Genomic DNA, 15,225 nt, shown 5'->3' on the forward strand with positions numbered 1-15,225 from the left:
TATTTCAGCATATAATGAACATCAAACGCATCAGTTAGGTATCTCATTCTTTTGTTTCTACTGACATCTCTGAAATCTGTATTTTGCACTTACAGTACATCTTAAATGGACTTAGCCTCATTTCAAGTGTGCTCAAAAGTCACATGACAAATGGCTATTGTACTGGACAATGCAGGTTTAGGTCCTGTGCTTCTCCCACTGAGCCTTTAGTTCTAGACCGCTTTGTCCTACTAGATGTTCTGTGCAAACAGGTAAGTCCTTTGCCAAATTTCTTGAGGCTAGACACGTCCATGTTAATCTACTTAAATAATTTAGAACTGGGAATTTATCCTTGCCGTATTTATTTCCTTCCCGCCCCTCCATAAACCTTGTGTGACACTTTAGAATGCGTTCTAATTAGCAGAGGGAAGGAATGAAGTATCAGAGTCGGGCTCAAGCACGAAGACTCCAGCTTTTGCTGAGGGTGGGGAGTACACTCCTAGGACCCACCCCAGGGATAGATCAGGGCTGCAAAACACAGCCTTTGCTAAAATCCCAATGGTTACTGCCATCGATCGTTCTACGTTAAGTGCAGCTTTACCAGGAAGTTCCAGGGCACCACCTGCTAGTAAAATCAGCTCGTGTTCCAGAACTCGCTGTCATCACAGTGCTGCCCCGCAAATCTATTCATTCAACCATCACTTCTTGAGCGCCTCCGTACACCCTTTGGTGGACAAGTCAGCCGAAAGCCCAAGAGGGGGAACCTCAGTCTAACGGGGGGGGGGAGTCCCAACAACCAGCCCGTGCTAAGCACTCCTGCATCAACCAACGCATACAGCAGTCGACACGACCCCAGGGAGCAGGTCTTACTCTCACTTCGCAGAAGAGCAGGAAGAGGCCGAGTAACTTGTGGCCACCGAAGGCACCGACCCGAGCGGTCGCGTAAGCCCCGCGTCGGGCGGCACACCCGGCACGCATGGGCGCCTCGGTCCCCGCCGAGCGCCTCCACGGACGCCGTTCAAGGGGAAGCGCGGCCGCCGCGACCTCGGGCGGCGAGAGCGGCGGCGCATTGTGAGGTGCCGCGTGGTGCTCACCGGCGACAGGAGCGTCCCCGCTCGAGGAACAGCCAGCCGTCCGCCGCCTTTCGCACCTCTCCTGGCCGACACCTGACATCCACCGCGGAAGCGCTACGGCTTTGGGGCGGAAATTGTCGGAACGCCGGCCGCCTCAAGAACTACCGTTCCCGTGAGGCTGCGCGGCGCCGGGCGGCCTTTGCGCAGGCGCGCGCACGGCGTGCGTGGCGGCGTCAGCAGTTCTAGAACGTTGCTGTGGTAGCGCTCGGGCGCCATGTTAGGACGAAGGGGAAGGAGGAGAAGAGCTTAAAGCGGCGGGAGCGGTGCGGGAGTGGGGTTGGACCCAGGGCTGAGGCAGGCCCCCCCCTCCCTCCCGCCTCAGTGGATCATGCCCAGGGCGGCAGCGGCGGTGGTTGCGGGGGGGAAGTGACTGGGCGGTGCCGGCGCAGGAGACGATGCCGTTGTAAGTGATTTGTATTCTGTTTTCTCTCGCACGCCGGCGGGGCCTTGGGGGCGTCGGGGGAGGGGGGGAGGGGGTGGCGCGAGAGCCGGGCCCTCGCCCCGTGGGGGAGGCAGGCGGGAACGGGGCTCTTCCTGTTTCCTCACCCGCTCGCCGCCGCACTTCCCCTTGTGCTCGGTTCCCGCTTCCCCCCACCCCTTCCTGGCTCCGCGGCCGTCGGGCCGGGGGCTTCCCCTTCCGGAACGGCCAGGGGAACCTGAACCTTAGTGCTCCCGCTTCTCTGCCCCGTCCGGGGGAAAAAAAAAAAAAGAAAAAGAAAGAAAGAAAAGAGAAAAAACAACGCCCGGCGGCGGGGAAGGAAGGCCCCGCTGGTTGCGGGGTCTGCACACGGCGTTCAGGTTCACTCTCGGCGTCTCCCCGGCTCATTTCGATGCTTCTCTTCCTGGTCTGCCTCCGCTGCGTGCCTCTCTTCCTCCCGTTTCCAAGCTGCCCAGATCGTGCGGCAGAGTTAACCCACTTCCACCCCCGAGCTTGCACGAGCACTAGCTAAAAACCCAGTTTTGCGCGTCGAGCCCCGCTTCCCCGCTTGAACCAGTCCTCCCCAGGCTTCCCACCGTCAGCAGAGGGACACTTGCCAGGGTGTCCTTCGCAACGCGTTGTGTTAGGTATTGCTCTGTCTGTTCTGTTTTGATACGATAGTCGGATGCGTTCTGCTTCCTTCCCCCTCCCATCTCTAGTGGTACTTTTCATTTTTCTGATTATAGACTTAAAGCTAGTGCATCCTTGCCTTCTAATCTCGCTAGGTCTGCGTCTTATACTTTCTCTTGTAGCGTTTTTAAAAAGTTTTTCTATTCTGTCTGTTTCAAAGAATGAGATGTAATCTGAGAACTCATTGTTGGGATCGAAAGTAGATTACAGCTTTTTTTTCTGCGTGTATCCCGCAGTGTAGAGGCCTAAATAGTGAGACTGCATTTCTTCCATTTTTTTTGAACATTCCAGTGTAATAGTGCTCTTTTGAGACGGGGGACCGAATTTTCTTCTTTGAAGGCCCCAAACGAACTATGTAATTGACGCTGGAAGTTTTACTTATGTGCAAAATAAAGGTTTTGTGATTTCTAGACACCTAATCCAGCACCTCAGATTTATCTTTTTTTTTTAAGTAAAAACAGTTTCTTTTTCGCAAATATTACTGATTACAGTTACCTATGTGTATGTGCATGTGTCTCTTTACAGGTGAGGCTCTAACTTTGACATAGGCTTCAAGATACCTATTGCTTTTTACACAGTATTTTTGAAAAAAATTTCATGCTTCTCCTCACCCACTCCTGTCATTTTTAAGAGACCTATCAGCAAATTTCTGTAAATGAGACTATTTCCTAGTTTTAATTAAATATACAGACCTAAAATCTTAGAATCTGCAAGATCCCTGTTAATTGATTTATTCATCCTTTTATGAAATGGTAGAAAGAGACACTAGAAGCACTGATTTTGGGGGCATTTTTCAGTTCAGCAATTAAAATGTTTTAGTGATACCATGTGACTTCTTTGTGTTAGCTCACATATTATTGCTGTGCTTGAAAAGCAACTTTGTGATAATCATGTCAGTATTAAAATTTGATTAGTGATAGGAAATGTACAATTTAAGAGGTTTTAATTAAAAATAACATAATTGTATCTTTTTGTCTAGAAAATGAAAATACTTTTATACCTACTTTCTCCCAGCTTTCTTTGAGGAAGGGAGGTGTACATTTTCTTTAAAGACCTAAGCATAAATTTTCTTGGAAGTTCAAGTATATAAAATGGAAGACAGAGTTTTGGCTTTCCATTGTGTTTTTTGACATGTGAGCAATATGCCCAGTTTTTCATTATATCCCTCTCATTTTTAACTCTTAAGTGTACTATACTTTTAAGTAAACAACAAAAAGACCAGACTGCCTAGTTAAATAGGCCTATTTCCTCATTGATTGGCTTTCTTTGTTTTTCATATTCTGGTGTCACAATTGCCTTTCATTTTGTTTCTTTGAAGTTTTGAATTGTGATTTCCAGGCTTATCGTGCTCGATTTCCACTTGCACCTTAGTATGCTGTCCTGTTAAAGTTGGGTGGGTGGGATTGAGTTGAGCTGTCAGAATGGGTTAAATCCAAATAGGTTATTGACGTTTAAGTCATTACAACATTGTGAACAGGTGTTAATATTTTGTCTAAAACTCATATGTAATATACGTATAATTTTGAAAGGCTGGTATGATTTAAGAGCCATGGTGATCAAGCTTCCAAAAATATTGGTAGTCTTTAGGATCCATTAATACAGGGTTTCTCTGGTAGGTACTGTTGACATTTAGGGTCAGATAATTCTTTGAAGGGGGCTGCTTGTGTGTTGTAAGGTGTTTAACAGCATCCCATCTCCTTGTTGAGAATCATTGCATTGATAAGAGTATAACGCCTTTCTGGGAACTGTATTCTGCTTTCTGCCCTACTCTGTGCTGGACAGATCCATTATTTGCATCAGCTCAGTTCTGGCTATCACAAGTGTAGTGAAAAGATTTTGAGGAGAGTAACCATCATCACTGACCTAGTGTTCATACCATATTCGTAGAATGTTGTTAAAAGTTAGTGGAAGAGATAGTTAGCAAGACTTGGGGGAGGCAGTAGCTTTTCTCCCAAATATTTGGGGCTGTCAGAAAAAAAAATAGTTTCATGAAGTCATTCATAGCAGGTAGAACTGGGACCTCTTGGTGGGTTGTAATGGGTACCAGATCACATTGTGATCTGTGGAACTCCGGGGATCTCTAAGGAGTACATAAAATTCAAACTATTTTCATAATAGTGCTGAAATGTTATTTCTTTTTTACTCTGTGGACGTTTGCATGATGGTGTGAAAGCAGTTGTGGATAATGCTGTTCTTGCCTTAGGAAAAATTGAGGCAGAGGCACCATATTGTACTAGTAGTCATATTTCTTCATCACAAGCATAACACATATTTTAAAAAGTTCTTGATGAAACAATAAAACACATTAATTTTAATAAATCCTGACTCTCGAATTTATGTCTTACATAAGCCATGATAAAATGGGAAGTACACATAAAGTGGTCTACTAAAAAGGAGCATGGTTGTTTTGAGAAAAGCACATGTCTGACTGATTTGTGAGCTAAACTAGTGTTTTTCTCGTAGAGCTCTTTTATCTGAAAAAATAAATGATGAACCGTGGGTATTGACACTTGGACCATTATTTTCCTGAAAATGAAGTGAGCCTGTCTCTTTAAGGAAAACAGCTGACAGCATTGGTGGCCAAATGATAAATTTGAAGATAAAAACTAGAATTTTGGAAGGCTTGTTTCTGTCATTGTGAGCTTGACAGCTTCCTAGTAGTTAAAAAATGTTTCTGATAAGATTGGTAGTGATATTAATGATACCATTTTTTAAAAATAATTTTGTAATAATGCGTCAACATTTGGAAGATAAGCTTAATTTTGATGTAATAAAAATCATACATCGGTAAAAGGTACATTCGAAGTGCAGTGTTGATCAATGGATTTTTTTTTTAAGATTTTATTTTTAAGTAATCTGTACACTGAACATGGGGCTTGAACCCATAACCCTGAGATCAAGAGTCACAGGCTCCGCCTGCAAAGCGCCCCTAGACCAGTGGATTTTAATGCAGCAGTATAAGGGGTTTATTGATGTGGTTTCAGCTTTGATACTGTAACTAATCTTTAATAAAACACTTGTGGAGTTTTGGTGTAGTATCATAGAAGAATATCCACAATTATTTGAAAAAGCTATTGAAATACTCTTCCAGTTAGGATGGTGTGATACCAGGTTTTCTTCTTATGTGTCTACCAGAACAGCTTGTCAAAAGGATTGAATGCAGAAGCAGATAGAGGAATAGAGCGATCTTTGATAAAGCCATAATTAAAAAGATTTGCAAAAATGTAAAACAGATTAGTGTCACTAAATTTTTTTTGGAGAACAGTTTTAAAAAATTATGTTAACATGTAATAGATTTCTTGTTACTCAAATACATAAACATTTAAAAATTTATCCCAGTTATAATTCCAATGCAGTAAATATTGGCAGATATAATCCATATAAGCAAAAGATCTTTGGGTTCCTCAATAAAGCTTAAGAGTTGTAAAAGGAGTCTGTGACCAAAAAGTTTGAAAACTTGAGAATTGCCGCCTTGCAGGAACAGCTAACTGCTGTGCCAAGCTGCTATTTCCAGTGGTGGTAGCGTTTCTGGGTGGTTTTTGGACAGTCTGGTTGGATGGACACACATATGGTTTAAAGATTTTTGTTGTTGATGCAAAACAATGCATTGGATAATCTTTAGGGAAGATAACTAATAACAGCGATTTTGGTTTTCAGATTTTAGGATTTAGAGATTTTGTAATAAATTGCTTGCTGCTAAAAATATGTTGGCTATGGTTTTGGAATGTGGTGTATTACCTTAAGTCTGTTCTCAGTTATGCTTTTTTGATGGAGAAGTTAGGAGATAAGGTATTGGAATTGAATAAATTTATGAGCCAATTCAGTTCCTATTCCCTAGTCACCCCCATCTCCTACCTCGCCCCTCCCAGGTGAAAGCCTTCTGGCCAGAATGAAGCCATTTGGATTCTTAGTATTTCCCATTTTGGTGGGGTGGGAGGCATGTTTTTTTGTTCTGTATGTTCATTGTTCTGATTATTCAGCAGCTTTTAAATAACTGCACATTCCCAATTTATGATATACAAAACAGCAGCATTGCAGGAGGTATTAGTTCCCTTTAAAGTTGGTTAACTTGAGGGGCGCCTGGGTGGTTCAGTCTGTTAAGCATCTGCTTTCAGCTCAGGTCATGATCCTGGGGTCCTGGGGTAGGGCCCTGCATTGGGCTCCCTGCTAAGCGGGGAGTCGGCTTCTCCCTCTGCTGTTCCCCCTGCTTGTGCTCTCTCTCCCCCCTCCTCCCCCCCCCCCCCCGGTCAAATAAATAAATAAATAAAAATAAAGTTGGTTAAATTGAGGCTTGAAGTACTCACTTTCCAGGGTCTTAAGGGTGCTTAAGTTGTAGATTGGGGCTTAATTCAACTATGGGTTCCATGTTCCCTTCTCATTCTAGTACTATACCATCTCCTGTGGACTTTGTTGGGAACTATGTTTGATCAGCTCAGTTGGAGTCTGTTTAAATGTCTTAAGTAGAATTAATTTTGAAGATCATATTTCTTGTGTGTAGAATATTTGAATCTCAAGGTATTTTTTTTTTTTTTACTGGTGACATGTATTATATACGTATAGTATATGTAAAGTGTACTATACTGCAGAACCTAAGATCTTAGAATGTATTTTTAGCTTTATTTATTTAAAACCACGACCAGATTTATCACTCTGTACTCTCATTTTGTGACCACTGCCTTCTGTGGAATGTGTAATTTTTTAATTTTTGGGTTGTAGGTCTGCAGAATTATATAACAACTCAATTGTGGAAATTAAAGATTTGGGAAAGGAAAAAATGTAGGGATTTTGCTAGATATCTTTATTTTCTACCTCTTCTGTTACAGAATTGTCTTTCAAATTTGTATCCCCTCTGTGTTTTGTCCAGAAACCAGCTTCTTGCATTTTATGATGGCTTTTATAGTTTTGGGGTTCTTAAAGAGTAGTGTTCTTGTCATTTTAGTCATCAGAAACATCTTGCATTTCCTGAAGTTAATGTGTTGTAATACTATGACAACATATTTTTGACTATTCTTTTCTAATACATTTTTATACTTTTCAGATTCTCTATTTTATTTACATTTTCTTTTTCTTTTTTTTCAAATGAAAGTATTTATTTTTATAAATGTTTTCTCCAGCCAGTTTATCTCAAATTGCACTTTAAGAAACAGGAAAAAAAAAAAAAAAGAAAATCTGTATTTAATCTTGTGAAAAGTTTAGAGAATAACCAGTAGCTTCCATTTTTGTTTTAGGTTATTATTACCATTAAATTATATTCTTTTTATAAAAATATGTTTTAAAAAACCCCACACACATAAACAGGCCACAAACTACCAACGTAGAAATGCAAACACAGCCAACACAGACACCTCAGGTGACACAGGAACGGGGTTCCTGGGGGTTCAACAGTGAAGGACAGTAGGCACTGAAAGGAAAACGGTGCCTCAAACATGGTCGATCTGCATTTTTAGCACAGGATAACCTCCCATCCCATGGTACACATTTCACAAGATCGAAAAGCAACACCTGACTTTACTTGATTAAAACCAGGGCGGGTGGGGGGGAATGGACAATGTTTATGGGGACAACAACTTACAGACAGTGCGGGGAAGGGGGCCCTTTTCCAAGTCTGCCGCAGAAGGCGTGACGACCAGCTGCCAAACCTTTACCTCGCCCAGGTACCAAGAATTTACATGAGTGGTGAACGTATGTCCCTCTGTGTTAAACATGCTCCAGCGATGGTCAGTTTGGGCGCTCCTCCCGAGCCGCGTGCAGGAACGGTTTCAAACGGCCGGCCGCTTTTCAGGTTGTACTTGACAAACTGATAGATGAGTACTGTAGTCTGGCTGGTTTTTTACTTCTAGCCCTTTGGGAGAATGAGGGCAAGGGGGCAGTTGAAAGTGCCCTTAGGAAGGAAGGAAGAATAACTTGGTCATTTTTATAACTGAGTAACAAGTACCCTTCCCCTGCATAATCAGCCTTGCATTTCCAAAGTTTGGCCTTGGGATTCATCATAATTTGGTCCCCTTGAGCATAAATTATTACTGGGCCCTCTGCTGCTGCCTACTAAATACTGGCTGATTGACCTGGAATACGTATTTTAAGAATATAGCGAGATTGTAAATATGTTTGGTACCACTTACACAGAACACATGGCTGGTGAATTAGTGATTCTTTGTATAATTTCTTAGTGATCAAATACATTGTCTTTTTTTTTTTAAGATTTTATTTATTTATTTATTTATTTGAGAGAGAGAGAGAAACAGCATGAGAGAGGAGAGGGTCAGAGGTAGAAGCAGACTTCCCGCCAAGCCGGAAGCATGATGTGGGACTCGATCCCAGGACTCCAGGATCATGACCTGAGCCGAAGGCAGTCGCTTAACCAACTGAGCCACCCAGGCACCCCAAATACATTGTCTTGTTATAGCCTGGACTAAGCTACTAGTAAAATTAAAACATCCTATGTTAAACTTCTTGTGAAAGAGATTGTATTTCTGTTAAGAATTAATACTGAATGCACATTCAGACCCTTATTCCTTTTCTGTCTGGTGTCCTTTCTTTCCTGCTTAATCCCAATGGGCACATTATGTTTAAGATTAAGACCTCTTTACAGCAAATTATATTGTGGTGAATTGTTACATTAAATATGTTTTTGTGCTTTATCTGATTGCTTCCAAAGAAGACTATCAGGCAAATTAAGCTTTCAGTTTTAACTTGAATAAAACTAGGAAGAAATGATAAAGTGTTTTCAGTTGGCTGGTAGCTATGAGTTTTGACTTTGTTGATAGCGTTAGGCCACAACATATTCCATATGCCCAATATGAGGCGGCAGGGATTCATCAACAGTATGGGCTTTGTTTAAATTGGGATGCAAAGTCATTAAACATTCACTGTTTGGGAAAACACCATTGGTGATTTGTTGTCCTTTCCTTATCTGTGTTCGTCATCTTCCTAGACTGCCCTCCCTTCCACCCCCCCCATCAAAATCTTTTGGAGTACATACCTCCTTAATGATTTTCTTTGGCATAGCCTTGATTCTTTGTTTCTGTAGTATTTATTTTAAGCATTTACTTAGCACTTACTTGTTTTTTAAGGATCTGAATCCCAGACCAAATCTGAAATTGTCAGTGAGAGCAGAGACTATCTTTGTATTCCTGATTTTAGTGTTGGCTTTCATACATATTTAGGAGTTCAGTAAATTTCAGCCTAATAAATGCTATACTTTCTGGCAAAATTAAGTTAAATGAGAAAAAGGTACTTTTAGAGAAACTGGATTGATGAATTTTGATAACCTTGAATGCCTTAGTTTTCTGGAGCAATAAATAAAGCATGGTTTGCTACTATTTCTTTTCTTTCTTTTTTTTTTAACATTTTATTTATTTATTTGACAGAGAGAGAGCGAGAGAGGGAACACAAGCAGGGGGAGTGGAGAGGGAGAAGCAGGCTTCCTGCTGAACAGGGAGCCCAAGGCCGGGCTCATGACCTGAGCCGAAGGCAGACGCTTAACCACTGAGCCACTCAGGCGCCCCATGCTTTACTACTATTTCTAATTGCAGTATTGCATGGAAAAAAAATCCATTTTTTTAAAGTCTTGTTTATTTCACTTTAAGATAATGTGCTTTGATTAGCATAAACTGATCTTTTAAATCTAATATTTAAAAATTTTTTAAAATCTTCATTAAATCTAATAATCAAAATGTTAATTTGTTTTGAATTGAACATTTATTTGGTATCCCTTGCTGCCAGGGAGTAATTTTAGGGCATGATTTTGGCCTCCTTACTATCCTTACTAATTTAATGGTGAATAAAAAGAATTAGATGATGTTCACCTTTAGTATGACATCATTAATATTTAATTAAAAATAATTAAACAATTTGAAACAAACCTTTATAAAGTACAAAGTGAAAATTGTGTTTTTATGTATCTGAAGACATAAAAATAAATAATTTTTAAGTATATAAAACTATGTATTGTGGAAGATGTATAAAGGCACTTCAGCATAGAGGTTAGATGCCTGGGTTCTTATCCTGGCCCAGTGAACTTAGATAAGCCGTTGTTTCTCTACTTTATTCATCTGTAATATGGAGACAGTTAATAGAGTTGTTAGGAACAATTGGGAATATTGTAAAGTGCTTGACATGCTACCTGGAATATGTTGGGGTTTCAGTAAATACTATTATCATAATTATATTCCACAGTTCTTTTCAGCTGGTATATTATGGGCATCTTTCTATGCTACTACATGTAATAATCCCCTGATTCTTTTTATATGGCATAGTGCTATGTTGTAAGAATGTACTGTTATTAACCAGTCCTATATTATATTAATGGATATTTAGGTGGTTTCCAGTTAGTACATTGTATACAGTGCTCCAGTGAACAACCTTGGGTATCTTTTTGTATTATTCCTATGAGAAGGGTCATTCTAGAACCTGCGGAATCACAGAGGTATTTACGAATACCAGGCATGTCCCCCAACTCCCCATAGGGGATAACCCTGGGATAGGCACTGCTCATTTCAAGTTTATGGTTGCTGTACAGGATTTTGGGCCCATATTTGACCTGTCTTACTGTACCCCTATCCCACAAGCGGCTGGAAATTTGGATTTTTGTGTTATATTTCATATATTGAAACTGTGTTGTGAATTGAAAAGAACATGTCTCCCAACTTCAGGGCCTTTGGTTTGAGTTCTGTGTCTTAGTATTTCTGTAAGATAGATTGCTAGAGGTGAAGTTGTTGAACATAAACTTTTAAAATTGATACATGCATTTTTAATGAATATTGCCAGATTGCTTTTTAAAATTATGTTCATTTCCATTGTGATGGATAAGAGTGCTCGTTTTCTTATGCCATTACCAATACTGTAGGTTTATAATAGATCTTTCATTTTTACCAGATGTATATCAACTTTGTTTTTCTGCAGTCTGACAGGAAAATAGTTGTCCTAGTTTGCTTGCCTGATGTGCAGTGAAACTTTTTTTTAGTTGATTTAAGAACTCTGTGCATTGAGACTATTAATTTTTTGGGATAGGTTGCATGTATTCTCCTCACTTATTATTTGTTTTAACTTTGCTTATGATATATTTTTGTTATATAAAAGCTGGAATATTTTTATGTAGGTAAATTTTTCTGTATGGCTTTTGAGTTTTGTGTGTCTTACTTAAATATGGTTTTGAAAATAAGTGTTAATATTTTGAAATACCATGGCATCTGGAATTTAGATTTTACAATGGATAGCCAAACCCATTTGAGTGTTCTGTACTTTCCTCAGTGATTTGAAATGGTTATTAGTATAATTTATCCAAAGATTGATCATACTTTGGATATGTGGCCACTAAACAACAGTTAACAAATCATGGGAACTTATACTATACTATTTGAGTTAGCTTTATAATTACTGTACCAGAGTGGTTCTCGATATTTCAGAGTATACTTACTAAGTTAGATGCCTAAACTTTTGAAATATAGAGCTGACATGAGCAACCTGCAGTCATATACTAATTTCACAAAAATGTGCTATTCTAAGTACCTAAATATTTAGCCTAATTAGGGTCATGTTATGCACAGCCTAACATTGGGAAGGGATGGACTTTGAGTATTGGATTAAAACTTTTATTATTTATTATTACTATTTTTTTAAGATTTTATTTATTTCTTTGACAGAGAGAGACAGCGAGAGAGGGAACACGAGCAGGGGGAGCTGGATGGTCACCCAGTTTCACTCTGTTCATGAGATGAAAATAAACTACTCAGGAAAAGTACAGGTGTTCTTCATAGTAAAAACCTGAAATTTTAATAAATCACAAGTACTGTAGCTCTGTATCTAGTCTGTTTTTTCTTTGTTTTATGTAATTATAAAATTTTATTTTTAAAATAGAATAATGTCTGAAGAAAACTAAATGCCGGTAAAAAATGTCTCTAGAAAGTGATAGAGGATGTCTGGGTGGCTCAGTCGGTTAAGCGTCTGCCTTCTGCTTAGGTCATGATCCCAGGGTCCTGGGATCGAGTTCCACATCGGGCTCCTTGCTCAGCAGGGAGCCTGCTTCTCCCTCTCTCTCCCTCTGCTTGTGCTGTCTCTGTCAAATAAATAAAATCTTTAAAAAAAATGTGATAGATACGGGCAGACGTGTAATGTGTTCGAGAATGGAAGAACTCTGCATTCTTGGGATTGATAGCTATCTGGTGTATTGTTCCAGGAGAGGATCTGTAAAGCAGAATCCTTTAAATTACTCGGTATTGGAATGTGTATTTTTGTTTTGTTAGAACAGCAAATAAAGATCCTTAAATTGCTTTTATCACTTTACTTGATTTTTAATATTAAAATTGAATGGAAAACTTTCTCCGTTTAAAGTACAGTTATGATTAGCGTTTCTACTTGGGACATTTTGGACATTCAAAGCATATGGCAGCGTGGAATTTCTAGTCATCTATTTAAGCTAAGATTAAGGCATTTTTATTGGAGGCACAGGTATCTTGTAACTTTCAGAACATGTATTTCTTTCCTCTTAACTTGGTTTTGATTGATTTTTCTTTAAAAGGATTTATTTATTTATTTATTTGACACAGAGAGAGACACAGCAAGAGAGGGAACACAAGCAGGGGGTGTGGGGGAGGGAGAAGCAGGCTTCCCACGGAGCAGGGAGCCCGATGTGGGGCTCGATCCAGGACCCTGGGATCGTGACCTGCCAAAGGCAGAGGCTTAACGACTGAGCCACCCAGGCGCCCCATGATGTTTGTTTTTTTATATGTGTTCTTGAATTAGTATATGTTCTTTTTTTTTTTTAAGATTTTATTTATTTATTTGAGAGAGCATGAGAGTGAGATTGAGAGAGAACGAGTCGGGGGAGAGGCAGAGGGAGAAGCAGACTGCCCGCAGAGCAGTGAGCCCAAAGCGGGACTCGATCCCAGGACCCCAGGATCATGACCTGAGCTGAAGACAGCCGCTTAACTGACTGAGCCACCCAGGCGCCCGAATTAGTATATGTTCTGTATGTGTACTTGAGTTAAATATATGTTCTATATGTATACATGTATAGACATATGCTGTAGATGTTTTTTCCTGAATTAGACGGGACAAATAAAAGTGATTTTATTTTAGATGATGTAATGATATTTTGAATAAAGTAAATAAAAAGCTGTAATTTGCATCTGATTTGTTTCCCCATCAAAATGTTAATGTGGAAACTCATAGAAATCAACATATTTTTCAAATTAGGGTGAACAGACTTGGTGTGAATTTAGAAATATGAATTGGTATCCTGATATTCTGGTGATTATTTTTGAAGTAGACCGGGCATTTCCAAGCATTGTTTTTTGTGTGACAGTGAAAAACCTGAATATTTGACAAAGAAAAAAATGGGAAAGATAAGTGAGCCTTAACCTCACAGAGAGTGAGTACACATATTTTGTTGATGATCCAACTAAACTGGTAATGGATTTAAATCCCTTCAGAAAGGAATGAATGCAGAGAAACGTATTACTTGCTCAAAACAAAAAAAAATCCACTAGAGTGGATTATTTTACCTGAAATTATTACCTGAAGTTATGAAAACATGAATTCAGTTCACACTTGACTTGAAATCTCGCCTTGCTTGAACCAAGACTAACTGGAATGAACTTGCACTTGTTTTCATTTCTGGCTCTACTCATGTTAGAATCATTTATTAAAGTATTCATAATCCAGTGGTAGTCATGAAGGGTTCTAGTTTACTTGGAGAAACTCATACCGAAGCAGTGAAAAATAGAGAATATAATCAGTGTGCTGTTTTCATTTAATATCTAATTTATCTGAAGTCAGAGTATGTGTGGTGTGAAGGGGTTCTCAAATGGTTAGGCAATTTTCAGGGCTAATTTTTTTTTTTTTTTTTTTTTTTTTTGTGTGATTTGAGAGAGCACAAGCGGGGAGTGGCAGGGAGAGGGAGAAGCAGGCTCCCCACTGAGCAGGGAGCTTGATGCCATGTGGGGCTCTGCCATGCGGGGCTCTGCCATGCGGGGCTGATCCCAGGACCCTGGGATCATGACCTGAGCCGAAGGCAGACGCTTAACCGACTGAGCCACCCAGGCCCCCCTAGGGCTGCCTTTTTGATGTCACTTTTAGGGAACCTGATGATAACTGTTTATTGACGAGAATATGTTCTAACCAAGACATTATGAATGCATTTACATTTAGGTTAATTTGTATATTTTAATCATAGAAGATGCTACATAAATTTGAAAAATAGAATATTAATGGAAGATATTTAGTCTGAGACAGTGCTTTGTGCTCATGTGGATCCCCAGCTCTGGGAATTAACATAGCCTTTGTATAGCTTTGCAGTTTAGGTTACAGGAGTAGGAGGAAGGATCTGACATGAATTAATTGCTGAAACAGATAATATATCTGACATTTATTTACTAAATGTTCATATAAAACCTGGATTAAAATTGAGAGAGTGCATAACTGGACCAGGAAACATTGACTAGAGAATATACAGACCATTGGCTAACTTAGAAACAAGCAGTATGGGTTTCCTGGCATTCTTAGTTCTATGTTGATATCAGAAGACAAAATATCGAACACTGTCCAGCAGTCACTGTATAAACCAGAATCCAGTGGATAGGTATTAAATGCATAGTGGGACTTCCCTGCATAGGATTCTTGGATTTGGCACGTTATTGCTTAAGTAGATTATTGCACTTCAATTTTTTTTTCCTCCTCAGTGTAAAAAAAATACATACTTGGAAAGAAAAGTAGGTGTGTGTGTGTAAAACAAACGCTCCAATTTTTTTAAGGAACAGATTTGGGAGAAATAGGTTCTTAGCCCATTCTTCATTTTTTATGGTATTTGACTTGTTAGTTTTTATATAATAATTGTGCTGCTTCTCTTTAGAGGTCTTGTCCATTGACTTAAAATTATTTTAACAAAGAGGATGAGAAACATGAATGAGTTTCATCAAAAAAATACTCGAGTCAAATTAATTTCCTCTAAAGCATTTCAAGCATGCCATGCCTTTTTGTATTTAACCAGTTACAGTAAAATCCTACTGA

The 15,225-nt window shown here is 39.6% G+C and overlaps 1 protein-coding gene across 6 annotated transcripts in view; it reads left to right on the forward strand.

The window, feature by feature from the left end:
* The first annotated feature begins 1,282 nt into the window (after window positions 1–1,282).
* PAPOLA (poly(A) polymerase alpha) overlaps window positions 1,283–15,225 on the forward strand; it is a 57,893-nt gene continuing 43,950 nt past the window's right edge. For 4 of the 6 annotated variants that reach the window (XM_025869395.2, XM_025869397.2, XM_025869399.2 and 1 more), the window contains exon 1: window positions 1,284–1,515. In XM_025869395.2, coding sequence (XP_025725180.1) covers window positions 1,508–1,515 — 8 coding nt within the window. In that variant the 5' untranslated portion in view covers window positions 1,284–1,507. Of the gene's footprint in view, window positions 1,516–15,225 lie in introns of all 6 variants that reach the window. The other 2 variants (XM_025869396.2, XM_025869400.2) reach the window with 1 other exon arrangement.

This window comes from Callorhinus ursinus, unplaced genomic scaffold (assembly GCF_003265705.2).
Source record: "Callorhinus ursinus isolate GAN/ISIS: 27379988/994484 unplaced genomic scaffold, GSC_fseal_2.0 scaffold8, whole genome shotgun sequence".
NCBI classification, from domain to species: domain Eukaryota; kingdom Metazoa; phylum Chordata; class Mammalia; order Carnivora; family Otariidae; genus Callorhinus; species Callorhinus ursinus.